Source organism: Vidua macroura, chromosome 12 (assembly GCF_024509145.1).
Source record: "Vidua macroura isolate BioBank_ID:100142 chromosome 12, ASM2450914v1, whole genome shotgun sequence".
Classification (NCBI taxonomy): Eukaryota; Metazoa; Chordata; class Aves; order Passeriformes; family Viduidae; genus Vidua; species Vidua macroura.
In genome coordinates this window covers 12,165,864-12,190,233 of record NC_071582.1, presented here as the reverse complement: position 1 = coordinate 12,190,233, position 24,370 = coordinate 12,165,864, and the positions used below count along the sequence as shown (strand labels likewise).

General features: G+C 43.8%; 3 protein-coding genes across 4 annotated transcripts; 1 reads left to right on the top strand and 2 right to left on the bottom strand.

The window, feature by feature from the left end:
- The first annotated feature begins 945 nt into the window (after positions 1-945).
- On the top strand, positions 946-3,829 carry LOC128813314 (nicotinamide riboside kinase 2-like). The gene is made up of 8 exons (XM_053988327.1): positions 946-1,191; positions 1,341-1,431; positions 1,828-1,873; positions 1,993-2,179; positions 2,419-2,490; positions 3,127-3,233; positions 3,436-3,527; positions 3,633-3,829. Exons 1-8 carry the CDS (start codon positions 1,166-1,168, stop codon positions 3,636-3,638), a joined length of 627 nt encoding a protein of 208 aa, XP_053844302.1. The 5' UTR covers positions 946-1,165; the 3' UTR covers positions 3,639-3,829.
- Positions 3,830-4,076: 247 nt separating this feature from the next.
- On the bottom strand, positions 4,077-13,132 carry SQOR (sulfide quinone oxidoreductase). Of its 2 annotated transcripts, none has more exons than XM_053988324.1 (10): positions 12,562-13,132; positions 11,079-11,330; positions 10,578-10,748; positions 10,064-10,117; positions 8,306-8,500; positions 7,243-7,452; positions 6,599-6,782; positions 5,708-5,775; positions 4,738-4,916; positions 4,077-4,536 (listed from the first exon to the last, which is right to left on the bottom strand). In XM_053988324.1, exons 2-10 carry the CDS (start codon positions 11,310-11,312, stop codon positions 4,479-4,481), a joined length of 1,353 nt encoding a protein of 450 aa, XP_053844299.1. In that variant the 5' UTR covers positions 11,313-11,330; positions 12,562-13,132; the 3' UTR covers positions 4,077-4,478. The 2 variants fall into 2 exon arrangements, with proteins under 2 accessions (XP_053844299.1, XP_053844301.1); XM_053988326.1 differs by lacking the exon at positions 12,562-13,132 and adding an exon at positions 12,093-12,454.
- Positions 13,133-13,935: 803 nt separating this feature from the next.
- On the bottom strand, positions 13,936-20,197 carry BLOC1S6 (biogenesis of lysosomal organelles complex 1 subunit 6). Its single transcript, XM_053988510.1, has 5 exons — positions 20,003-20,197; positions 19,113-19,257; positions 17,979-18,066; positions 17,290-17,376; positions 13,936-16,503 (listed from the first exon to the last, which is right to left on the bottom strand). Exons 1-5 carry the CDS (start codon positions 20,067-20,069, stop codon positions 16,384-16,386), a joined length of 507 nt encoding a protein of 168 aa, XP_053844485.1. The 5' UTR covers positions 20,070-20,197; the 3' UTR covers positions 13,936-16,383.
- Between the last annotated feature and the right edge of the window lie 4,173 nt (positions 20,198-24,370).

Sequence of the window (24,370 nt, the reverse complement as noted above, 5' to 3'; positions counted from 1 at the left end):
CTGCAAAAGAAATCAACTAAGGTTTGCTTGCAGGCTTACCAGAAAAAACCAGTAAAAATAATGAAAAGCAAGCAAATGGTTGGCAACACACCCACCACCAATAATGTAAACATGTTGAACGGATAAGTGGCTTGTAAATTATGAAATTTAATGTTACTAAAAAAAAGCTAAGATCATAAATTCCCCTTCTTCACAGAAGGGAAAAAAAAGCCTTAACAAGAAAAGGTAGAGTTCCTCAGGCACAGCAGAGGAGCAAACATGACGGCCAAGTATATGGAGGAAGCAGGAAAAGCAGGAGTTGCCCTCATTTCGAGAGGGCTACAGAAGAGAATCCCTCGGTGTCCCTCGGGCCTCCCGAGGCTCCGGCCCGGCCGAGGACACGCCGTGACCTTGACCGCAGCGATGCTCGCGGGGCGGCCGCGCTGCGCCCGGGACAACGGCAGGGGGCGCCCCGCGCACCTCCCACGCTCGCGGCCTTCCCGCCCCGCCGCTCCCTCAGGAGCCTCGCGCGCCCTCACGGGGAGCCACGGCCGGTCTCGGCCCCAGCGCAGCTCCTCACGGCGGAACCGGGCCGGTGTCCGGAGCGGGGCCCAGCCGAGCCTCCGGCAGGCCCGAGCGCCCGGCACTGCCGCAGCTCCGCCCTCGCGGGAGGGGAGTGCGCGGCCCTGTGCTGCGCGCCAGGACCAGCAGGGGGCGCCACGCCCCCACCGGTCCCGCCTCCGCCCTTCCCCGGCGCGGAGGCCGTCGAGCGCCCTCAAGCGGTCGCGCTGTAACGCGGCCGGGCGTGAGTGAGCGAGCCCCAGCCAATAGCCGCGAGCCGTTCGCGTCGCGCCGCTTCCTATTGGCTACGCGGCGGAGGCGGCCGCCCAATGGGCGCGGCGCCGCGCGAGGGGAAGGCGCGCGCGCGCGGGCACCACCCCCCTTTGCGGAGCGCGCGGCGCGGCGCGGACCGGCCCTGCTGCTGCTCTGAGCGACCATGGCGCTGCCCAGCAGTTGACGTTTGGCTTCTCCCCTCTCCACCTTCTCCTCTTTGTCCGGCCCCTTCCTTCCCTCCGCCCGGGTCCCGGCTCAGGCACGTAGACGGCCGGTACCGGAGACACCGGGTCCCCCCCCGCCCCTCAGAAACAGGCAGTAGGAGTCGGGCCGGGCGGCCGCCGGACGCGCCATGAACATCATCATCGGCATCGGCGGGTGAGAGCCGGGACCGGGCGGGGAAGGCGGCTCGGGCTGCGGGATGGGCACGGGTCTCTCGTCCCGGCCCCTCCCGGTGCCGCAGTGGGGGTGGGGGGGTGGACGCGGCCCCCACGTGGCGCTTCCCGACCGCCGCGCTCTCGCCGCAGGGTCACCAACGGCGGCAAGACCACCCTGACCCGCCGGCTGATGCGGGCCCTGCCCAACTGCAGCGTGGTGCACCAGGATGACTTCTTCAAGGTGAGCGGGCCGCCGGCCCCTGCAGGCCGCGGGAGGGCGCGGGGTGACCCCCGCGGGCTTCCGCCCGCGCTGCTGGCGCGCTGCCCGCCCTGCGCCGCCCTGCCCGCGGCCGCTGCGCTGCCTGGCGGGGCCGTGCGGCGGCCGGATAAGCCTGCGCTGTAGCGGGCCCCCACGACTTCCCGTGGAGCGCCGTGCTCGTGTCCGTGGGAAGATAGAGGAGCAGGCGGCTTTTATCGTACTGCTCGTTTTATCTGCATGCAAAGGAACCTGGTGGAGGGTTAAGATTCCCCTTTGTAGCTTCAGGGTTTGGATCTTGAATCTTTGAAATGGGTATTGAGCTTCTCAGTAGTTGTCCTGACCAAGCAGGTTTGTTTTGTTTTCTTGTTACTGTTTCAGCCCCAAGATGAAATAGAAGTTGAAGATGGGTTTAAACAGTATGATGGTAAGCCTTTGTTAGTGTTTTCAAAGTGTAACTCAAAAACTTAAGAGTATATTGATTCTTTACGTGCACTGTTTTGCACTGACTGTATCACTAGATGATAGGTGTCTGTTTTGTCTTAGTGATTAGTGCATTAGATATGGAAGCTATGATGAGTACCATAAATGCTTGGATAAAAAACCCAGTCAAGTTTGAACGTTCTCATGGGATCAACAACACACTGGATGCCCAGATCTTGGAAGATAAGGAGGGAGGAGATGAAACAATCCACATTCTTATTGTTGAAGGCTTCCTACTTTACACCTACAGGTAATCAATTGTGCCTTCATACATTTTGATTTTTACGTTGTTTTATGGAATGGGCAAACCTCTACTGGAATAAAAAGACCTGTTCTAAACCAAGAGTTAGCAGCTGCCATTGACTACTGCCAAGTTTAGGTGTCACAAGTCTAAAGGTGGCTCTTAAGTATAGGAAATGGATATAGTTTTACTTTTCTGGGATTTGCTACTAATTAGTCGAGGTGTAACCAAACAGGTGTCTCTTTCAGGCCACTGATTGATGTGTTCCACCATCGGTACTTTCTTTCCATTCCATATGAAGAGTGTAAAAGGAGAAGAAGGTAAGTTTGCCTGAGTTCTCTGCTAGCCCAATAACACCTTACTCCATTCAAGAATTTGTTTCTCTGAAGCTCTTAGATGAGAAGGGATAAAGGCAAATGTAACTGCTGAGTTAGAAGACTGTAACTTCCTTCACCAAACTGACCTAAAACTTGCCACCAAGCTGTTGTGTCATGCATGTAACAGTTTCTGCACACACCTTTCACTAGGCTTTCTCCCATGCTGGTTTTCCAGTTACACAGTTCCCAGGTCTTGAACTATCTGAGGTTTTACGTTTGGCTGTGTTGTTGTTCTTAGTGCAAATGAAAACTTGAATTACATTTCAAGAGAAATAAGCAGACAGTTAATTTACCCAAAGTTCTGCTAAAGCTTTTAAGAGTTTATTCACCAATATTTAGATCAGTCTGTCTTGGGAACTCCTTTTGCATTTTAAACACTTTAGACCTGCACATCAAATTTCAATTGATTTGCATAACTTGATGCTTGCAGCTCTTGCTAACTAGTAACTTTGGATAAGCTCAGAAACCAAACTGGAGTCAATGGGCTTAGGCTAATGCGTAGAGAAACCCAATGAAGGATCTGTTGTTTCCCTGAACTGTTACTAGACTATTTGTGAGTAACAATGCCTTAATTTACAGTTCAAGGAATTACACTGTACCGGATCCACCTGGATTGTTTGATGGCCACGTTTGGCCTATGTACATAAAGCACAGGAAGATAATGGAAGAACTTGGAGTTGATGTGGGTAAGTCTTTAATGACAAAAGCACTTCATGAAATTGCTTTTCAAACCTCTGCAATACATACTGGTTAGATGCATGAGAGGAGGTGAAGTAGGTGGAGGGAGTATATTTCTCTGATGCCAGCTAGGTGCATGCTATTTAAATGAGGATCTGGCAAGCTTACAGAGATACTCTATTATGGTTCTCTTATTTTACTTTCTTTAAGTGCATTTGAATGGGACAAAATCAAAGGAGGAGCTGTTTAATGATGTGTATGGACAGATCCAGAATAAGATTGAAGAACTGCTTAACACCCAGGTATATGTCCAGGTTATGCTGCAATTCAAAGGCAAACTTTTTAAAAAAGTTGGAAAAGTGGGAAGCTGTAACTCAAAATATGTTCATAACTATCTTTCTGTTTAGAAATAAGCTGCTGCTGCTGATTCTTGTGAGTGAAGATGATTCCTGTTTGCTCCACGCTGTCTACCTGACTGCCTCTAAAGTTCCAGCTTCTGTGAAGACTCAACTCCCAAATTCAATTTGGTTCAACCTTCCCCTTGAAAACTGAGTTCTATATGGCCATAATTAAAAAGCACTTCCCCCTTGTCTGTGATCCTAAATTGTGCTTCAGTCTAGTATGTGTTCTCAGGTGACTCTTTTCATGATGTTCTTAGTGTCACAGGTTAAAACATTATAGTGGAACTGATGTGAAGAGGCTCAACTTCCTAGGAGAGTGTGTGTATCCATATGCACACACACTGCTTTCAATTCTTTGCTTTCAAAACTCTGCATGCATTCCTATAAGAATTAGGCAACAGGTAGGCTTGGAAATTAGGTTTGATGTTCTTCAAAAATAAGAGAACTGGAGACTTTCAGGCCCTTTTACTAGTATTGAATCACTGTTAAATCCAGTGCATGCATTGATCTTGGATACAAACAAATCAGTTTAGGTTCAGGAAGAAAAATTTACATACACAATAGCTTTGAAAGTATTGATTGTTCTAGCAATTCCTGTAGTAATCTGTAGGGTAAGGCAAGGTCAGATTCCTGTGTAAATAAAAAAGTACTTTAAGGCCTCAGTTTACATAAAAGAGCACAGAAAGAACACTATGAAGGCTTTAATTCATAGTAGGAGGAAAAGTGACCAAAGCTTGATTTAAAAAAAATTTAAATGTCTGCCAAGTATTCCAAGAGGGAAGATATGTATTGATCCAGTGTGAAACCAGTCCACTTCTTTGGAAGGTTTTAACCAATGCTGAGAAGCAGCAGTTACTTCAAGCCCAGATGCATTAGCTTCCTGACAGGAGCTGGTCCTCCCCAGTATCCCCTGGAAACAGAGAAAGTTCTTTCACATACTGTCAAAGTAGGGCTTGGGGAAAGTTTTTTTTTTTTTCTTATAAGATACTGTACTGTGAAGAGATGGGCATTATGGTGGTGTTCTGATCACAACTGAGGATATACTTCTATTCTAGCAAGGAACTAAACCAGAACAGGTGTCTATACCTGATTGTTTTTCTTCAATACTTACTTAAGTAGTGCATTCCAATAGAGTAGAGGCATCATATCTGCTTTCATGTGGTACATGGTTGTTCTTTCCTTACTCTGGTCAATGGGAAAGGTTTCCAAAGGCTGAGCATTGTAGTCAAACTCTGCCAGAATCACCTTGTTGTAGCCTGTTACTAGTGGGCAGGAAGTGTATCCATCATACTGCAATGAAAAATACCCACTTACCATTCTGACCAAAGCCTAAAAGCTGAGGTTTTACAAGCCATGGTTAGCATTCACATTTCAAAATAACTTTCTGGGAGGTTTCTGCATTTCCAGTGTATCAGTGAAGTTGGAAGGCTGCTAAGCCAGTTCTGGTTTATTAACCATAATACTAAGCCACTCTTAATATTTCAAATGTAGATCTGCTTAACATTGCTTAAATTAGACCTAACCTAGAACAATAGGGCATAATGTCATTAATGGCTGGTTATTGTAACTAGTGGAACTGGTGACCAGCAGATCTGGATGAGAGCTGGTGTTTATTTCAACAAGCCAACAGGATCTTTAGTGATAATTTCCAAAGAATTGCAGGATATTCAGGTTAGTATCCCCAAGGAAGCCATGTGTAAAATAAAAGTAAGGGCTCAAGGACAAATTTGAACATAATTTGGGCTTAACAGCTGCCTTAGAAGATCATGTCCTACACAGAAGAAGCAAGTTTGCAAGAGTTTTTCTGGAGCAGGTATTACCTTAACAGTGAAGTAAATCACTTGGACTGATGAAAACCCTGACAAATCAGCCTCTAGCCTTCTTTCAACTCAGAAGTCAGGGAATCAAAGTTAATTCCATTACTACTCTGACATGCAACAAGTAACCACTTAGCACCGCAACTGCAGAGGCAAAGCCTTTCCTGCCTTCTGGTTCACACACTCGGCTACTTGCAAGACTTTTGCATAAGAAGGAAGAAAACATTCAAGGGAATTTCTCCCTAAGACAAGAACTGTAAGTACCTTTTTAGCTGGCAACTCATTCTTCATTACCAGAGAAATAGTTTTATCAAGGACTCCAGACTGTGCAGCTAAATGAGAAAGAAACAGAAATGTACTAAGACTGTTTCAGCCAGTCATTATTGTCATTGCTAAAGCAAACAGTAGTAGCCAGGCATTTTGCTGGACAATTCAACTGCAATTGAACCTACATGTAAGTTTACTGTCCCAGATTAAAAAAAAGGACTAATGCTTTAGCCTCACTGTTTTGAACATGCTAAAGCATTAAGCTTTAATTTAACTTGAGTGGGTATTTTTAGCCTATGCCCATTCTCCTATGATAAATTATACTTGCTCAGTCTTATCAAACACTGACGTTCTGGCACACTGAAGTTGTGTTTCATTGTGAGTGCTGTAACTGTAGACCCATTTACTGAAGTTAAGTACCCCACCCTTTCATTACATCAATAACATACTGTATAGCCTGGGCTTTTTTCTACTCTTTTATGTGCCTTTTATCAGTTGTGAGACCATACACTTAAAAGTGTTTTAATTGTGGAACCTGTGGCTACAAGGCCAGAACTTGTGACTTTTTGATACTAACTTAACAATTAGGTGACACATGCATGAGGAGCTAAGATAAAGCAGAAAGGTTCATTACTGAATGATGATGTAATACAAGAATACTTCATTCATTATATGACATTCTGTGAACACAAAAAATAGAATTAGTTAATCTGTGAGGCATCTGGAACAACAGTACTGTTGGGTTAGTGGCACCAACATGGTCTGTAGCTAGCTAGTTGGCCTAGGAGACTCTTTTTGAAAGCTCAAAATTGAAGTAGTAAACTAAAAAGCCTTACTGTGACTCCACTCTTGTCATTTACATACACAAACATACACATGCAACTTTACCTACAGCTGCAGCAGTTTTTGATGTTGGAAGGTTGGTGCAGTCTCCAATACCAAAGACATTTGGATACTTTTTATGTTGTAGAGTCTCCTTATCTACATCCACCCAGCCGCTTGCATCTGAGACAGGACTGTTGATGAGTACAGCAGGTGGCCCCATTGGGGGTGTGACATGAAGCATTTCATACTGAACAGAAAGAAAAGGCACTCAGTAGTTAGTTCTTCAGAACAAACTCTATCTGTTGGTATAAGAATAAGCACAGTGTGGAGAGAAGGTTTCTTGGGTTTGTGTCTGTTTTGGTCTTTAAATGCAATTACATAGAATGAAAATCTGCTCTCAAATTTCAAGTGCATCCTTTAATTAACATGAACCTTATCAAGCAAATCCATTTGGAAGCAATCTGCCCTCCTCCATACACACCTGCGACATTCCCATGGCATACGGGACTCCAGGCATAATTTATGAGACATTTTTTTCTTCTCTCCACCTTGATTTCAAAATTTTTAATATTCTTCTTAAGTTAGAGATGGTACTCTCAGGGGGAACAGCAATACACAATGAAGCAGACTGTATTATAACAATGTAGAAGTTTGCAGTACACAAGGAAAATAAATAGAACCAAATGAGGGGTCTCAAAGCTCCTGACCTGATGAACTTCAGTCACTCCAGGTTTGTCCAAGTTTTCAAACACAGCTTCTTGCTTGTCTGCTCGAACTTCTATGAGGTTGCGCTTGTAGTTTACAGCAATATTCCTGTCCTTTACTACTTCAAGCAATGCATCAGCATATTTCTTAACACCAAAAATCACACCAAGTGAGGTGTTGAACATGATGTTTGCTTTGGAACGTTTTCCTGTCTGCAGGAGGAGATCCAATTAGCCTTTTCTATTAAGAAACTGTGACAAGAAGAGACAAAAGAACTGTGCTGCACTACTAAAGAGCTGATAGAACTATTCATGCAGTTCAATTATTAATGGATGTTTAATTAATATTTCACACCATGTTAGCATGAGGTACTGAAGATACCTCACACAACTCGTGACAAGAGGTGGGGAACTGCTGTATGCAGGTTAAATTCGTGAAGCAGTTCAGTGTTAAAAAGCCTTCTGAAATCTCCACTTCTATGCATAATTCAGGTACTCACTCAGTAGGTAGCTCATGAAACACATATGAAGCCTGACATTTGCACTTGAAGTTGTCTTTTGCTTCCACTAAGCTTGCTTTAACAGCCTGGCTAAGACTCCTCCTGATGCTGAGACAATGCACCTCAAGGAGTAAGCATAGCCACTTTTCAGACTAGTAGAAAAATGGCAACAGGTATTAAGTACTTAAAGTAACAAGAATGATTTCATTCCAGCCAGCATTATTTTGGTGCACCATGCATAGTTATAAATTAGGCTGAGAACAGTTGTATCTGCAGCTCACCAGAAGCAGGGCAAGCCGTTCTTTCAGTATGAAGTTCTGAAATGAATTCCTAAATTCTGCAAGTTTCTCTGGTATTAAATATATGCTAAATATTTATGCACAATCAATTTACCTGCATTCCTTATACATTAAAAATGAAAAAGCAACTCAGTCACTTCAACAATCCTGAGTCCCAGCACTCTCATGTGGTTTATATTTGTTTTAAAGATAATATTAAACCCTTAGAACAAGCCTTCCTTCCAACTGTGAGAAAATGCACTGGCAGAGAGGATAAAAAACACTTACTTTTCTCAAGTATGCATCTGATAAATACATAATCTTCTGAGGAGCCCCTGCACACTTCACTGGAGTATTTGGAAAAGTGAAGATAGCATTTCCTTCCTTAAAATCTTGTAAAGCTCTCCATGTTTTCTCTACTGTCTGGGCTGAATAATTGGAACCTATTTTAGGGTAATTAAAACCTTCAGGCAAGCCTTTGATCTAGGAAAAGAGAAATTAAGGTTTCAAGTACTGATGGCAAAAGTTTTGTCATTGACAAGTATTAAATACAGACTGAGAAATAACTACATAAGAAATTTCTATCAATAAGAAAGTCCATACTTACATAGACTTGGTATTTTAAAAAATAGGCCTAGCAATAAAACAGTTATTTCCTTTAGAATTTAGTATATGATTTAGTAGATGTACGTTTAGTGAAATTACTTTGGTCTGCAACATCTGAGCATAACTCTTCAATGCAGACCTGGTCCCAAGTTTTTGTAGACTGTAATTCAGAGTAAGAATATATTAAGTCACTGCCACATCATCACAAGTAAAAATCACATTTTAAAAAAAATCATTATGAAAATTCATAAGGTGAATGAAACTTTTCTGTAGACAGTTGCAGATACAGACCCTGTATTTGCCTAGGGTAATTTTGTTTTAACTAATCTGCATCCAGTAATTATTTCCCTATTACTCCTACTATGACCTGAGCACCTGCTTGTGAGAAAGGATGTGGTACCAATTCAAAATAATGACTTGCAGAAATTCTATGAGAATATGGAGTCATGTTACATGCACTGCAATGTATTTGGGATGTTCCATTCTGCACCAGAATACACTGCTGGTGAAGAGAAACCATCCCCCTTTTTCAAGTGTCCACTTTTGTTTTAAAGTTACTATGAGTTTTCATTACAGAGTGTGATTAACTGTGTTACACGGCTTCTACTAGTGAACACTGAATTTCTGTATCAGCTTGTACTGAAGCAATAGATATGAAGACTGAGAGGAGGGTCGCTGAACATGCTGCAACTCCTCATTCCACTGACCTCATCACCAGAGCTTATTTGTGACTGTGCCTAACTGAGACCAGCTCTTGCTTGACATATATCTTGAAAGCTTTTCAAAGAGATACTTAAATATATTGTCAGGCACTGCATCATATTCAGGTCAGGGTAAAACCACAAGAGTCAAATTGCTCAGACATCTTGCCTTTGTGTTTTCCTCCTCCTACACATCCCTGTGATCATTCTTGCACCAACATTTTCCTCTGAGTTCCACTGTGTGAAGTGTACAGGAAACGTTTCACAAGGGAAGGGCCCCAGGGCCTATTTAAACACAAGCCTGGTAACTCAGCTGGCTCCTTCTGAAGTGCATCCTTTAAGAAAGGTGAGGGTAGCTCAAATTAATTCTGCAGGTCAGATTTTACTGACTGCTCTGTGTTCCTTGTTCCATTTAAGTTAGAGATGCCTCAGACTCTAGTCAGCACACCTTATTATCTCATTACAGGCTGCCTTAAAGCTCTAGATTTAACTTGCTGCTCCATCAGCTGATATTACCACAGAGATACCACCAAGCTGTCATAAAAGGATTTCCCAAGGCTAATTTGGGTTTTTACACAGGGACCTGTGGAAGAGTAAAGCCATTAGTCTGTCTTCTAGCTCTTTAATTCACAGTGTTCAATACCTTGCAGTATAAACAGTTCTGAAAAGCCATTTACCTTTATGAATGTACATGATGCTATTAAAATTAGTAAATATATGATTACTGTAAAACAAATACCTTTTCATAATGCAGACTAATTCCAAGAGCAATTATCAGATACTTGTAAGATACCTGTTGTATAAGGAACAAAAAGTATTTTAGACAAAGCATTACCTCAAAGGAAATTTCAGTTACCTGACAGCAAAAAGGAAGGAAATACAGGGAGCATCAGTAGCATAAATTAAGCTCTCAGAACTCTAGTTAAAATGCTAACTGCATTATGAGTTACACACACAGCCTTTGTTATACACAGACCCAGGTATCTCTTTTCTGTTCAGTTCACCATAAACAGGGCAAAGGCTTATGATAATAGTATTTTAAGTTGATGTTATTCTAACCTAGTTATCTACCACAATTTTTGTTAGAAAAAGATTTTAGGATCAAGTATATAAGACTAATTGGAATTTCCCAGCCTACTAGATGCTGGAGGCCTTGCTCAATAGGTGGTTCTAAGGGGATCTGCAGGAAGAGGACAGAACTCATGACATAAAATAAAAAAACTTTTTTTCTTTTTTCTTTTTTACATTATTACCTTGATATCATTCTCCAGCCAGACACAGTTCTTATCTGGATTGAATGCTGTAACTTGAGATTTGATCCACTCAACACCTTTAGGCATTAAACTTCCCATTGGACGTGCAGAAGCTGCCAGCTGCTTTGCACCACCACCAACCAGGGTCCACAGGGGCTGATAGTAATGAGTCTGAAATAAAAGTTCAAATGGACATTTCAAAACTGTTTAAAGGGACTTAAAGGCACATCACTCCAAATGGGAGCAATGTACCCTAAACACTGTATTATTCTTAACAAAAGAAGCTGTATAAATAACCAAGATTTTTCCATTACAAAGCTGCAGGGATGCATAAATCTCATGAAGAAGAAAGTGTCATAGAAAACCTTTTGCAAGATGGTTAGCTGGCTTACTTTCCACACTTAAAAACATGTGGGGCTGGAGAGGGATGAGAATCAGACCCCTCTGGTCACACGTAAAATGCTAATTCTTTACAGTGTTTTGCAGCAGAGGGACACTCACCTTACTTGGCTCAACAACAGCCACATTTTCTGCCCCCACTTTCCTCTTCATCCGAGCACTCATGGCGATTCCACCAGCACCTCCACCCAACACAAGTACTTCATAATAATCCTTGGCAGCACACCTGGCTGCTGTGTGTAAGCCAAAGGAGCTCATCTTCTGCATTCCTGGTTTCAGCAACCACACACCAGAATAGAGACAGGAGCAGGAGGACACCGCTCCAATTGCTGACATCTTTCAGTAACTGGGAAGCTAGGAGATAAGGAAAAGCACCAGTAACAATTACAGGAAGCAGAATTTATATTTATTTAAATGCCTGGGTTAGTTTTCAAGGCAAAAATCATATTACTAAATTCCTCGAGTCATCAGGCAAGAATTACAGCTTTTTTATTTATTTACTCATTTACGTTACGCTTATATGTGTAATTCAAAATTACACCTAAAACCTCAAATATTTTCAAGAAAATCTGCCAATGTCCGCTTCAAAAATTCTCCACTACACTAGATGTAGTTGAGCAACTCATTCTGCTCCTTTATCTTGACATCTCTGATGTCTGTCTGTCCTGAATTCTTTATAATGCCCCATTACTAATCCTTACATTTACAATTTAGGACAGAGAGGGAAAAATCTCAGAGGCATCCACTGTAAAACAAATGTTAATCATTTTGTTTTGCAGGTTTCCAAGATGCAAACATTTTCTTCTCATCCCCTCCCCAGTCAGAGCAAAACACCCAACTCCACGATAAGTGAGTTTCACTTTAGAAAGCTGTTTATCATCCGTGCAGGCAGAAAGCTTTTTAAGCTATTTAAAAATGTGTACCTCCATTTAAAGATCTCTTTTCCCTTTCGCTCTAAGGCTATTTGTTTGCACGTTTTTAGAGTAAGTCTGTTTAATACTGAAGAAAATGCACTTTAAATAAACTAGAGCCTAGAACAAACACGTAACAGAAGCACGGCAGCTCTTGCAGAGACGCTCAGGACAACTGCAGTTTCTTCCTCTCCAGGGCACCTACCCTATGCTAAGCGCCTCAGCCTGCTACTTCATCGGAGCAGTTTACTGAAGGAAGTTGGAACAAATAAAGTTAGAGAAGTGCTACTGGCAAGAAATACAGATCATTGCAACTATTCTTTAAACAGCCAGCCACAGATCGGCAGTTGAAGCATGCCACCCATGCACGTGTGCGAGCTCGGCGAGCGGCTCCCCAGCCGGCTCCAGAGCTGCGAGCCCCTCAGATCCTGTCACAGCGGCCGCTGCTGCACCGCTGCTCCGCGCCCCCGAGGCCGAAGCACCCGGCCCTGCGGGGGGAACGGGGCCGGGGCACGACCCCGTCCGCGCTCGGCGAGGCCGCTGCGGCCCTCAGGCTGCCCCCAGGCTGTCCCGCCGGCAGGGCCCCCGCCGCCTCCCTGCTCGGCCCTGCCCGACAGCCGCGCTCCCTCACGGCAGCACGGACCTCCCGGGCCCGCTCCCCGCTCCGCACTCACCGCTCCGTGCGCCGAGCAGGGCGGGCAAGGACCGCGCTGCCAGCCCGTGTGCGATCGGCGCCGGCTGCCGGGAGCGGCGGGGCGGAGCTCGGGGCTCCGGGCGCTGCCCGGCCGCGGGCAAAGGCCGCGGTCCGGTTGGGAAGGGCAGGGCAGGGCCGGGCGTGCGCGGCCGGCGGTGGTCGCGGAGCCCTCGCGAGGGGCTGAGCCGGGGGCTCCGCTCCGATGGCACCTACAGCTCCAACCCCCTGCTTCCCAAAGTTTTGAAACTCTAATCCTAAACCTGGCCCCCTGCCAAAACCCCTGATCGAAACCCAGCCGTGCATTCGGCATTGGCCTCCATCCCAGGCAGCAGCCCAGACTCCCACCTGGACACACAGCACAGGTCACTCTTATCATCGCCCTTACCGACACCAGAATTACAACCACTACAGTACCTGCCATGGCGTGACCACTGATACTTCCATAGCTGAACTTTCTCTGGTTACCTGTTAGAACCAGCCCTAAACTATAATCTAGGAGCCCTTTTCCACAGACAGAAAACCAGCAAAATTATTAAGCTTAATAAAATAACACCAAAACACTTACTAGATCAATAATTAATAATAAATGAGCTCTGATGGAGTGCATCCCCCAGAGATAGGCAAAGGCTCTTTTTTCAAAGCTGCTGAACACCCACAGTTCCTGGGTTTTACTGGGCAGAAAATGTACTGCAAGAAGACACAAATCAGTATCTTTAAAAGTGTGGCATGGAGATCAGACTTTTTTATTAATACAAGAGACTTCTTTAAAGAGAAAAAAGCCCCAGGGTTTATAGTTAAATCCTTTAAAACACCCAAACTGCCCATTTTTATAAATTTAATGAGTTTCTCAACTTCCTGTTTCCAGCTGCCTTTGTATAATCAGAGTGCAGCCCTTTTTCCACATTTTTTGTTCTAAGAGGTTAATTGTCATCTCTGTTCATGTGAAAATTGTTGGGCTGTTTTTTTAAACGTGTTTTTAGGACTGCCTTTAAACATTGCAGTATTTTCTTTAAGCACCCATTCATATTTCCCCACAGACTGCTTACAGAGATAGCCTGCAGTTTTAATTAAAAATATTACTCAAATGAATTCCATAATTCAGAAACTCACAAGCTAAGCCTGAATAAATCCTCACCTGCAGCAGAGAGGCCTCTAGCAGCTGTAGAAAGCACTGCCTTAAACTTTCCAAAGTCCAGGCAGGATGAAAGGGTGGGAGCTGGTGTGTGAGGGCTGGGCACACACTGACTAACCCTAACCCTGTACTATCACATTTATCTACTCCATAAGTAACTTTTTGTAAAATCAAGCAAGACTAAGTGTACACAGCAACATAATTACACACTCAAGCAGTGCATGATGATTCAAGCACATATTTTTAGATGTCAGTATTGTTAAATTCATTCCATGCAGCATTTACTTTTATGCATTAAGACGAGTATTTGGTAGAACATCCTATGGAGAATCAATTAAAGTTTTCACTGAAGTAATTTAAGAACACATTAATAGAAGTTATGTAAATGGAACAAACTTCATTCTATATATTTTTATTAATTTCCCCCCTTTATTACAGAAAGGTCATTTAATAAAATTCGGTCCTTATTCATAGAAAACCCAGATCTTACCATGCTTTTATAGGAAAAGTTAATAAAATACATTTTTATGTATGTGCATGTGATTCCTCAGGTAAGCACTGTCAGCTTTTACTCCTTTGATTGGAAATTATTCCAAATGCTGAAATGTACCAAATTTCAAAAGTATCAATTTCTATGAATTTCTTAGAATTCTCTAGCTTTAGTTAAAATAACCACGATTATTTTGAAACAAAACAAAATCTCACAAAACCACAGTTCTTTGGGAAAAAACCCGCAGTTTTTGACAGAGAGAGAGAAGATGACTTGACACAGTAAACTGGATTCTATGAGGCATACAAATCAAGAAATATCAAAGGAATTCAATCCTGATTTGGATACTGAGGCATCCAGTTTCATGTAATAGTTTAATGAGAACAGTTTTAATTCCCAGAATTTGATTGTGAAATTACATTACAAAATAAAATACTTATAGACAACATTTAGTTATGTACATTCTGCTCCAAAGAATGGACTGTGGAAATTCTTTACATTTCTCTTAGAAATACATACAAACCACAGCAGAGGCCAACAATCCACTGGCAATTAAATTAACTGGCAATTAAATCAACTCCAGGGAAAAATACCTGTGGAAAGTTTTAATCTAATACTGCTTCACTAAAAGCATTTCAGTGTCTCTTCAGACTGCTTTAAGTCTTTGTTCTCCTTGCCCCAAAACATTATCCCAGTTTACCTTGCATGATGCCTGGGTAGTTGTTAGAGTACGTCTTTCACAGAAGAAGGTAACAAATATTAAGAACAGGAAATTAGGAGTTCAGAAAATTACAATACAGAAAGTCCAGGCAGGTGTACACTGTGTGAGTCATCTAAAACAGAAGGAAAAGTAAAATTGACTGTGCCCCTGTGACACACTCCTATACATATTTTATGGAAAACTTTACACAGCTTACCCTTTATCTTACTTCAAAACACGTAATTTACATTATTACTTAAAAAGAACCACAGATATACTTGAAAAGAAACACAGTTATAAAATAACTAGTTTGTTACACTGTAGGAACAAATAATTTAAAGCTCTTTTACTAGTCTAGACAATTTGTACATTCATTTGAATGGGAGTTCACACCAAGTGCTGCAAGATAGGAATTACATTCAAAGAAATGGCTATCAAACTCCATTCCAAATTTCTCATCAGTACACACTAATAAGCATCAGTCTGGGTGAGGACTCTCTTACAAAAATCTTAAATAGCCCTGAAGTGCAAATAATTAATTTATTAAGGAAAAAAAACACTAAATGCAGTAGTTTTCCTACAGGTGGTTGAATTTCACACGAAGTGGAAAATTTTAGTTTTGGTTATGTTTTATTTTGTCACATAAAATAAAGAAATTACAACTTCTAATCCCACAAAAATATGCTTAGACCACACAAGTCTTCCTAATAAACCATTACAGAAGCAACAGTTTCCTGGTTTGACTTAAATGTTTGTGGAAGCACAAATTCATTAATCTTTGCATTGTGCACACATCAATTTTGACAATCTTTAGTGTTCTGCTTCTCCCCTGCCAATCATTTCAGCTGGGAACTTATTCAGAAGTTACTTTAAAGCTGTTCTTAAGTTACTTGATGACAAAAGAAAAAAAAAAGATTGCTGCAACGAAGTGAACTTTTAAGCAAATACACTGCTATTTTCTTCAGGTTTTAGAGATGGATCAAACTAAGGCTGCACAAGAAATCAGTATTTATGATCAAAGACAGATCCCAACTGCATGAAACAAAGCAGTTTCAGTGAAAATGCAGCCACTAAATTCTGGTGATGAGATCTGAACTTTAAGAAGTTCTTTGCATTTTGTCTGAAAAACATGTGCCAGTCATCAAATCTCTCAGAATTTTAAACACAGAAAGAACAGAAGAAAACAAAAATGGATAGGTGCTTAAAATCATGATGCCTAGTTCTCCTATATACATATATATATATAAAAATTAACTTACATTGTAATATAAAACTGCATAGCATTACAAAAGAAGGCAACTTGAATGGCTGAAATTAAAAAATGTGAATGTTACCAACTCTATTATTACCATTCTGGAATTTATAATACCATAGAGTATTTTTGTTGCTGGCAACAGCTATAGACCAATTTATGCAGTCTGCCTTAATTCCAGTGAATGTAGAAATCATTAATTCAGACAAGTTGTTGCATGCTCTGTTTTCAGGTCCTCTTTGCAGGTTTTGCTGTTAACTGTTTCTCTCTTTCAAGTTCCTTCTCACGTTGCTGCTCTCGTTCCAATTCTTCCTTCTGCCTCTTTTGTTGCAGCTTAAGTGCTCTTTTCTAAACAGAAAAGACAAGAATTGTAAGTTTTATAGATATATTCAAGTTAAAGCAACAAACAAAATCCCTCCCATTCTGCCTCTCTCCAACATACCGTCCTTATGACTGAATGTAGCATAAACTGTTCATTTTTGCTTCATCCCTCCCACTTTCAGCTTACTGTTCAGAAATGGGAAGTTTGTGATCTACACTGGGAAAACACAAACTGGAGCCCACTCAATCTCACTAAAAGCCATCCTTTGGGTGTACCTGACAAGGTTCTTACCATGCAATTTACTGCCTCCGAGAAAAAATTCTCATGTTGAACACACTGAAGGACTAATCTTGCCAGAATGTAAGCAGGTTGTCTACATAGCATGACACCAGTGAACTTATGCCACTGTTAATTGTACATTAAACAGAAGCAGAAATTTTTACATTTGTGACAATCTAGTTTCCATTGAAATAAAACTGAAACAACAAAGAGAACTGCCTGGAATGGAATGGACTAAGTAACAGAACAAGGCATGATTCTTACACCACCTAAACATGAAGATTACACTGAAAGAGTAGCTCAGATGTGTAAGTTGCTTGGGCACCATTAGGAGCAAGTGAAAACATACATGTATGTATGTATTTTAACATGTATGTTAAAAATATACATGGCTTGGAGCTACTGAAAACATCCTTTTAAGATAAAATTCTATTTTAATCAGAATTTTCAGCATCATCTAAAATAAATGTTGAAGTCAATAATATATAAGTAAATATCTGTATTGGAAAGTAAAAATATTTATCCCCACTTACTTTTAACTTTGATGTCTTCTCATGCAGCATCATCATTTCATTTCTAATATTCACTAACTTGTTGTGATAGTGCTTAGCTTCTGAAAACTTAAAAACCAAGACTGTTAAAGCATTGACTGTCAAGTTAGAATAGTTGTTTTATAAAGCAACACAGCAAAATAGCAATCAAAAACAGTGATTACCAGAACAGTTTGATAATGGAACAAACATGTTCAAGTTTATATATAAAATTTACATATCATATATATTAATATAGAAAACTACTACATCTCAACAGTTACATTCAGTTATCTAGAGTTAAGATTCATGAAACAGAACAAAGATTTTACAACTTTATGCACCACACAGGAGTGTTTCATGCACTGTTCCTGCCAATCTGGGGAGGTGCACAGAGCCCATGCTGGAGCCTCAATCCTACTGAAAAAATGTGTACATTTGTTTTGGCTGCTGGCTTTGAACAGCCATTCTCACCAGTGCTGCCTGACTAAGCCTGCACTGTCTTCCCACTGCCCTTTCTGTTTAAGGGAAACATGCTGGTTCCCACCCTCTCCAGCAGTTTATCCCTAATATCTGAACTGGTTTACTTTCTATAGGTCATTAAGAAAAAGGAAAAGACACAAGCTGCTAGTAATGCTTCAGTGAGAAAATCTATGCTAATCTAGAATTTAAAAGGCATTACTGATACTTACCAAAGCATTGATATCAACAATGGAGTTACAATCTTTGAATTTTGAAATTTCTTGTTCTAATGTTTCTAGCAGTACCACTTGGTTCTGTCTAAAACAAAAAAAGACGCATAAACCCAAAGTAAAGCACCACATATGCTTTTCAACCAGCCCTTTAAAAAGGCTTCTAATCAAAACAGTATCAATACACACTTCCCGATACCAGATTCCTCTTATGCATTGCTGGATGATTTCAATAAAAACTTGAGTAAATGACTTCAGAAGAATCCAAACTACTATTTGTTGCACAAATTCATCACATGAATATTCAGGATAAATATCCCAAAAATCCTGAAGAGCCACTCTCCAGGTTGCAGTGCTTGACTGAAAGGAAGAACAATTAGCTCTTGACTTTCCACTTGGCTGCCTCTGTGTCACAATGCAGGACAAAGTTGTTTCTGTACAGAACTTGTGTGGATTCCTGGTGATTATTGATGATCTTCATCCCACACAAATCAGCACAAGTCTTTCCAGACAAAAGCTGTCCTTGGCAGGAGCATAACCACATCATGCATAGTGAAAACCAAACTGAGGTACCCTACAAAACCTGAGATGGATCTGTGTAAACCTCTTTCCAGTATCTCTGTATCCATGGCAGATCTGATCTGCATTTGAAATCAACCACTCTTGGTTATCAGTGAGGTATCAGTGTACAAGAACTGTTTAGCTTCTTACTTGTATTTTTCAAGTATTTTTCAATATGGTTTAGAGACTGAACAACAAACAATATATCTCACTACAAGCTGTCCTGAATACAAACTGCATGTCTCCAAGCAAAATAAATCAAGCTTTTAGCACACTTTTCCACTACAGAAGTGAATAAGCATTTAAGAAATCTAGGTCTTCTGCTCTGCCTGGCTTAGGGGATTTTAGTCTTCTAGTGTTACACATTCTTCAGCCATAGTGCTCACAGGCTACACTGCAGCTTATACACCTCCTGGTACTCCCACACATCACTGAATTATTCAGGCTGCTCAAGTCAGGATACAGAAATGCTGATAAACTACATTCCAGTTAAAGAGAGCTGGCACATTATATTGAAAAGAGCAGCAAACCAAGTATGCATGTGTATGAAGTTGGTTTCAAAAATCTGCTTACGTAAGTTCCTGCAGTGCTGATTTTGATCGCTGAAGATCAGGCAGATAGTGGGAAATCAATCCTTCAGTTAGCTGCTCCACAGCTTTCTCATCTATTAAAGGCAGATCTTCTACGACTCCTTCATCTGGAGACACATCACTGGGAGCTACACCAAAGAACAGCATGGCTGAGTGTGACCGGTCAGCACACATTCAAGTTTCACCTACAGCAACTATATTTTCCTTTTCAGAAAATGAAATGCATTAAAACATTAAAATTCTCTGCATTTTTTCAACTAAACTGGACTTTAGTCTTCCTCTTCTTCTTTATTCCTCCCTTATTCTCAGTGCTGTCTCACAAGCTTCCTGGTAAACCCTTTTATGTGAACAGCAGCAGAATAGAAAGAGGGAAATATAACTGTTCCATATATATCTTTTAAAAAAATTAAAAATTCAGTAATTAAAAATTCAGTACTCCAGTCTACTGAAAAAAAAATGGGCAACATCAGTGTTCTGACTATGTATCAAGAGTACCTAAACATTAACAGCCCCCAACCTTTGCTTTCAAAGTCTGAGAACAAGCTATGAAAGGTCTTCGCCTGTCACTCAAAACACCAGGAGTTCATGCTGAACTCCAAGAACTGAACTTCACAACCTGTAAGTTCCGTACGGGCACACTATGAGTATTTTTTGTCTGCTTGTGGAAGATAAAACCCTGTACCCTACCGGCCCCGCACGGGAGAGAACGATGCGGGAGTCAGCCCTCGGCCTCCAAGGGAGCCCGCCCGTAACACCGGGTGTGGCGGAGCCTCCCGGCGGGCACGCTGCTCTGACCGGGCCCGGCGACGGCTCCAGCCTCTCCTCGGCTCTCCCCGCACCCCGTCCCGCCCGGCCCGGGCTCCCCTCACGTACCCAGCGAGCGCCTGGGGTCACCCGCGGCCGCCGCCTCCTTCCCCTCCGGCCGCTCCGCGCCGCTCATCGCTGCCGCTCCCGGCGCCCTCCGGCAGGGCAGAGCAGGGCACGGCAGGGCAGGGCCGCCCGAGCCCGCGGCAGGCGGGTCCGGCTGCCCTCACCGAGCGGGCCGGCCCGGCGCCCCCCAGCCCGTGCCCCGCCGCCGCCGCACCATAGAGCCAGAGCCGCCGCCGCCGCGCTCCGGGCCTGGGCCGCACGCCGGGCGCGGAAGTGACGCGCGAGCGACGAGAGCGACGAGCCTGGCAGCGGGGCCGCGCCTGACACCGGGGCCGCGCCTGGCAGCGGGGCCGCGCCTGGCAGCGGGGCCGCGCCTGACACCGGGGCCGCGCCTGGCAGCGGGGCCGCGCCTGACACCGGGGCCGCGCCTGGCAGCGGGGCCGCGCCTGACAGCGGGGCCGCGCCTGATACCGGGGCCTCGCCTGACAGCGGGACCGCGCCCGGCAGCGGGGCCGCGCCCGGCAGCGGGACCGCGCCTGACACCGGGACCGCGCCTGACAGCGGGACCGCGCCTGGCAGCGGGGCCGCGCCCATCCGCTGGGCCGGTGTCAGTGGCGGCGCCGGGCGCTCCCTCCCGCCGCTCCCCTCCGCTCCCCGGGGGTGCCCGACTCGCCCGGAGCGGTCGGAAGCCGCCTGGCCCCGGGAGCAGCTGCTGGGGCCGGGGCTGAGCCTCGACGCGTGCGGGCTCCAGCCCCGCGGAGCCCCCGCTGCGGTGCAGGGCCCTGTCCAAGCGGAGGTGCGATGGCACCGGCCCAGCCCGGCGGGGGCCCGCGGCTGCCAGGCGGGAGCAGCACAGCGCAGCCCAGGGAGCCCTGCTGCCCCTCAGAAAACAACCAAAGTCACCGCAGGTGCCCTTTCTTAGGGACATCCTTGCTCTTGTATGTTACAGATGTGTATTCTCCAGAAACTGTGCAGACTTTACACTACTTGTAGCTTTTGTTTCTTGGGAAATTAATAACTAGCTTCTGTGTATTCGTCTGTCTGTGCATCTCCCCCAACAGTCTGCAAGAGCAGTAATAACTTCACATAGAATCTTAGAATATTCTGAGTTGGAAGGGGCCCAGAGGGATCATTAAGTTCAGCTCTTAAGTGAGTGGCCCATACGGGGATCAAACTGCAACCTTGGTGTTATCAGCACCCTGCCCTAACCAACTTGAAAGTATATTCTTCAATAAAAATCAGTTTTGTATGGTAGGATTTATATTTTTTTTCCTCTTTTACCTATAAAGGTCTTTATAGGAAATGCAGGTGCAACTATAGAAAGAAAATAATGAAGGACCACTCAGAAAGTTTTTTTTAATGCAGTATTCTAATATATCCCCAAACCTTAAAGATTAAATTCAATTCGGGCAGTCCCCCTAATGCTCATCAGAAACAGACTGAGGCAAAAAAAAAGGGGGCTTTTGAGGTGATCTGTCAACCTTAAAACTAACATTTCTAACAGCAAGATTGTTGCAAATTCATTTGCATTTTTCTTCATGTGCATATTCTAATTAACTTTTGTTCACAATCATGTCACTATTCCATCATCGGATTAAAGACTAACCCATTTTTCTGCTTTTTTAAATGAGCAACAAGAGGAAGACGTTAATTAACACAAACAGACTCAAATTCTTAATTCCAACTGGTTAGTAATTTTACTTAAAAGTTTCTTTTGGTGGGAAGGAAAACCCACAGCTTTTGTTGAAAGTTTCACTGGGAAAGACTTCGCAGTTTCCAGATGGAATTTCTAGTAAGATCAAGTGAGATAATGACTCTGAAATAGTCTCACTTGAGATGTGGGAGTTTCAGCTTTGTGCTCCTGCTTTGCCTGTTCCAGGCCTTCCCACGTCTTGCAGAAATAGACTAAGGATTGGAATAGAAAATGGTATCTGGTTTTCTAGACAAATTAAAATTTAACTCTTTGTCAACCCAAATGTTCCAAAAAAGAGAATGTTAGAAAACTTTTCTTGTTCCTTTTCTTCTGCAAAACATCTGTTTCACAGTAACTATTTCCCAAGTGCCTATGCTTGTAATACTGTTAACACCACATAATTGTGTTTAATTGTCATTTTATGTTGTAGCAACTGTGTTCAGAAACCTTTAATGGACACTATCACATAAGCATTTTGGATTTTACTGTTTGCAACTGATTTAAGCAGTTACATATATTGTAACTGTGCCCTTCCCTAGAAATGTGAGTGAAAATGGAGTTAAGCTAGCTTGAATTGTATAGCAAATAGGATGTTTTGAACCATCACCTTTGGATGTGTCACATGACTTCAGGGATGACAACATGAAAAGGAAATACTTCACATTAATAGGTAACCTCTTAGAGACTCTCTGTCCTCATTAAGTAAACGAGACTGTAGAAAGAGTAGAGCCTTGGCTTTTACAGTGAAGAAATTGAATGTAGCTGGTACAAACAGTTCTGTTCAACAGCGGCTCATCTTTCCAATGTATGAGCTGGTTCTTGACTTGACAACACATCTGGTCTTAGTTATTCAGTAAAAGGTGAGCTGGCAAACCTTGGTGCACTGGCTTAGTGTATTAGTCCCCCCAGCTAAATATCCTTCCTCAGTGCTGGAAGTTTCTGTTCCTGTAGGAGTGGCAAAGCTCCAGTGTAAAGCCAAGCATTTTAAGACAGTTTTATATGCAGGTCTTTTGGTGGCTCCTGGAACCTGGCTGCTCATGTCTGTGTGTCCTTCACTCACTTTGTGCTGGTACAAGTGGTGAAACTCTTGAAGTACAGAGTGAGTTAAATCATCCAGAGAGAACAGAAACATCAAGAATGGGTGAACTGGAACACAGCTGGGAGCATTTTCCTAGGTAGCAAGGCTGGCTTAACTGGTTCCCATCCTTGGCTGCTCATTCTGACTCCCACACTGTTCGCTGCCCCCTTGTCATATGGATGTCTCTGTGAGTTGAGATCATGCAAGCAGTCTCAGTTACACATACAAATATATCCAAAACCCTCCCAATATGCATTGTTTAATTCTGACCCATTTCAGGGACTGAGTTCCTTGTCTGGCCCCTGATCAGTTGTACTGGTAACAATGCTGGGGGCATCATGAGGTGGGTAAAAGGGCGGGAGATGGCACTACTTTAGCCACTTGAAGAAAAATAACCTGACATTACATGCTCAGGAAAACAGCCACATTGTGAAGTGGCAAGGGAGCTTAGATAAAGCGTCACACTATCTATTTTTGGCTATCATTAAGAGAACAACAGTAAGCAACCTCCACCCGAGGCCAGTTTACCACAGAGGACTCCCTTCCTATGGGGCCAGTTCCTTCTTAGAAGGGGCTCACTCCGTGTCCTGCAGCACTGCCCTGATGCCTACCAGAATCAGCCTTTGACAAGAAAAGGAGTGCCTTTCTCCAAAATCCTGCACTTCTATACAACTCTCCAGTCTTCGCTTGGTAACTTCCTTCAACCCAGTAACAAAGCAAGATATGTACCTTCTCTCTGACAGGCATGATGTCCCAGAAATGTTTATGGCTTAGTGAACTGACTGAATACAGTAAGAGAATTTGGCCATAGGTACAAATTGATGCAGACCACATGTAGGCTGAAACTCAGACCATGCGGAGCAGGTCAGAAAAATTAACAAAGGCAAAAATCTATTTACTCTTATGTTAGAGCACAGCAATGACAGGAATTATACAACAGCAGGGTCCCTGAGGTTTGTTTCTTCTTACATCCTTTAAGGAATGTGCAGAAAGGCATATGAGACTTCCTACAACTCTACCTTAACAGAGTTACTGAAACAACGTAAAAAGCTGTGCCGTGACAGAAGAGAAAGAGAAAACACAATGCAAACTCCTGCCGTTCAAAATCTGAAGCCAGAGCACGGAACTATGCAGTTCAGGCTTCCAGCGTACTGAACACAGCTTCTTGTCTATCACGGACCACCATACCTGCATTGTATGGCTTTAGCAGTTCTTAGCCTCTACCTCGCATGGCATTTACCCACTGAACAAAAAGGCATGGAGGGACGGGAACAGCCCCTCAGGCCACCCCGAGGGACGCGCGGGTGCCGCCGCCGCCGCACAGGGCGGGCCCTCCGACCTTCGCCCCCCGTTCCGCGGGCAGCGCGGGCGCGGCGAGGCGGCGGCAGCGGGACTCGAACCCGCGGCCGTCCCGCGCGGGCGGCGCAGGCGCGGTGCTGGCGGGGTCCGCGGGCGCGCAGGGGACGCGACTCCCACCAACTGCTGCCGCCGCCGTACGCGGGGCGGCCCCGGGAGCGCGCAGGGATTGCGAGGGCGGCGCGCTGCCCGCCCGCGGCGGTGCGCGGAGCGGAGGGATGTGACGCGCATGGCGGCGGCGGCG

Bases quoted from the DNA above. Each gene is read 5' to 3' on its own strand.
- LOC128813314 (XM_053988327.1), top strand. From the start codon at position 1,166: ATGAACATCATCATCGGCATCGGCGG. The intron at 2,491-3,126 runs GTAAGTTTGCCT...CTTAATTTACAG, and splicing joins GAGTGTAAAAGGAGAAGAAG to TTCAAGGAATTACACTGTAC. The intron at 3,234-3,435 runs GTAAGTCTTTAA...ACTTTCTTTAAG, and splicing joins AGAACTTGGAGTTGATGTGG to TGCATTTGAATGGGACAAAA.
- SQOR (XM_053988324.1), bottom strand. From the start codon at position 11,312: ATGTCAGCAATTGGAGCGGTGTCCTCCTGCTCCTGTCTCTATTCTGGT. The intron at 10,749-11,078 runs GTGAGTGTCCCT...CTTTTATTTCAG, and splicing joins CTGTTGTTGAGCCAAGTAAG to ACTCATTACTATCAGCCCCT. The intron at 7,453-8,305 runs GTAAGTGTTTTT...CTCCTCCTGCAG, and splicing joins CAGATGCATACTTGAGAAAA to ACAGGAAAACGTTCCAAAGC.
- BLOC1S6 (XM_053988510.1), bottom strand. From the start codon at position 20,069: ATGAGCGGCGCGGAGCGGCCGGAGGGGAAGGAGGCGGCGGCCGCGGGT. The intron at 18,067-19,112 runs GTAAGCAGATTT...TTTTTGTTTTAG, and splicing joins TCAGCACTGCAGGAACTTAC to ACAGAACCAAGTGGTACTGC. The intron at 17,377-17,978 runs GTAAGTATCAGT...TTGGTTTTTAAG, and splicing joins TTGTTGATATCAATGCTTTG to TTTTCAGAAGCTAAGCACTA.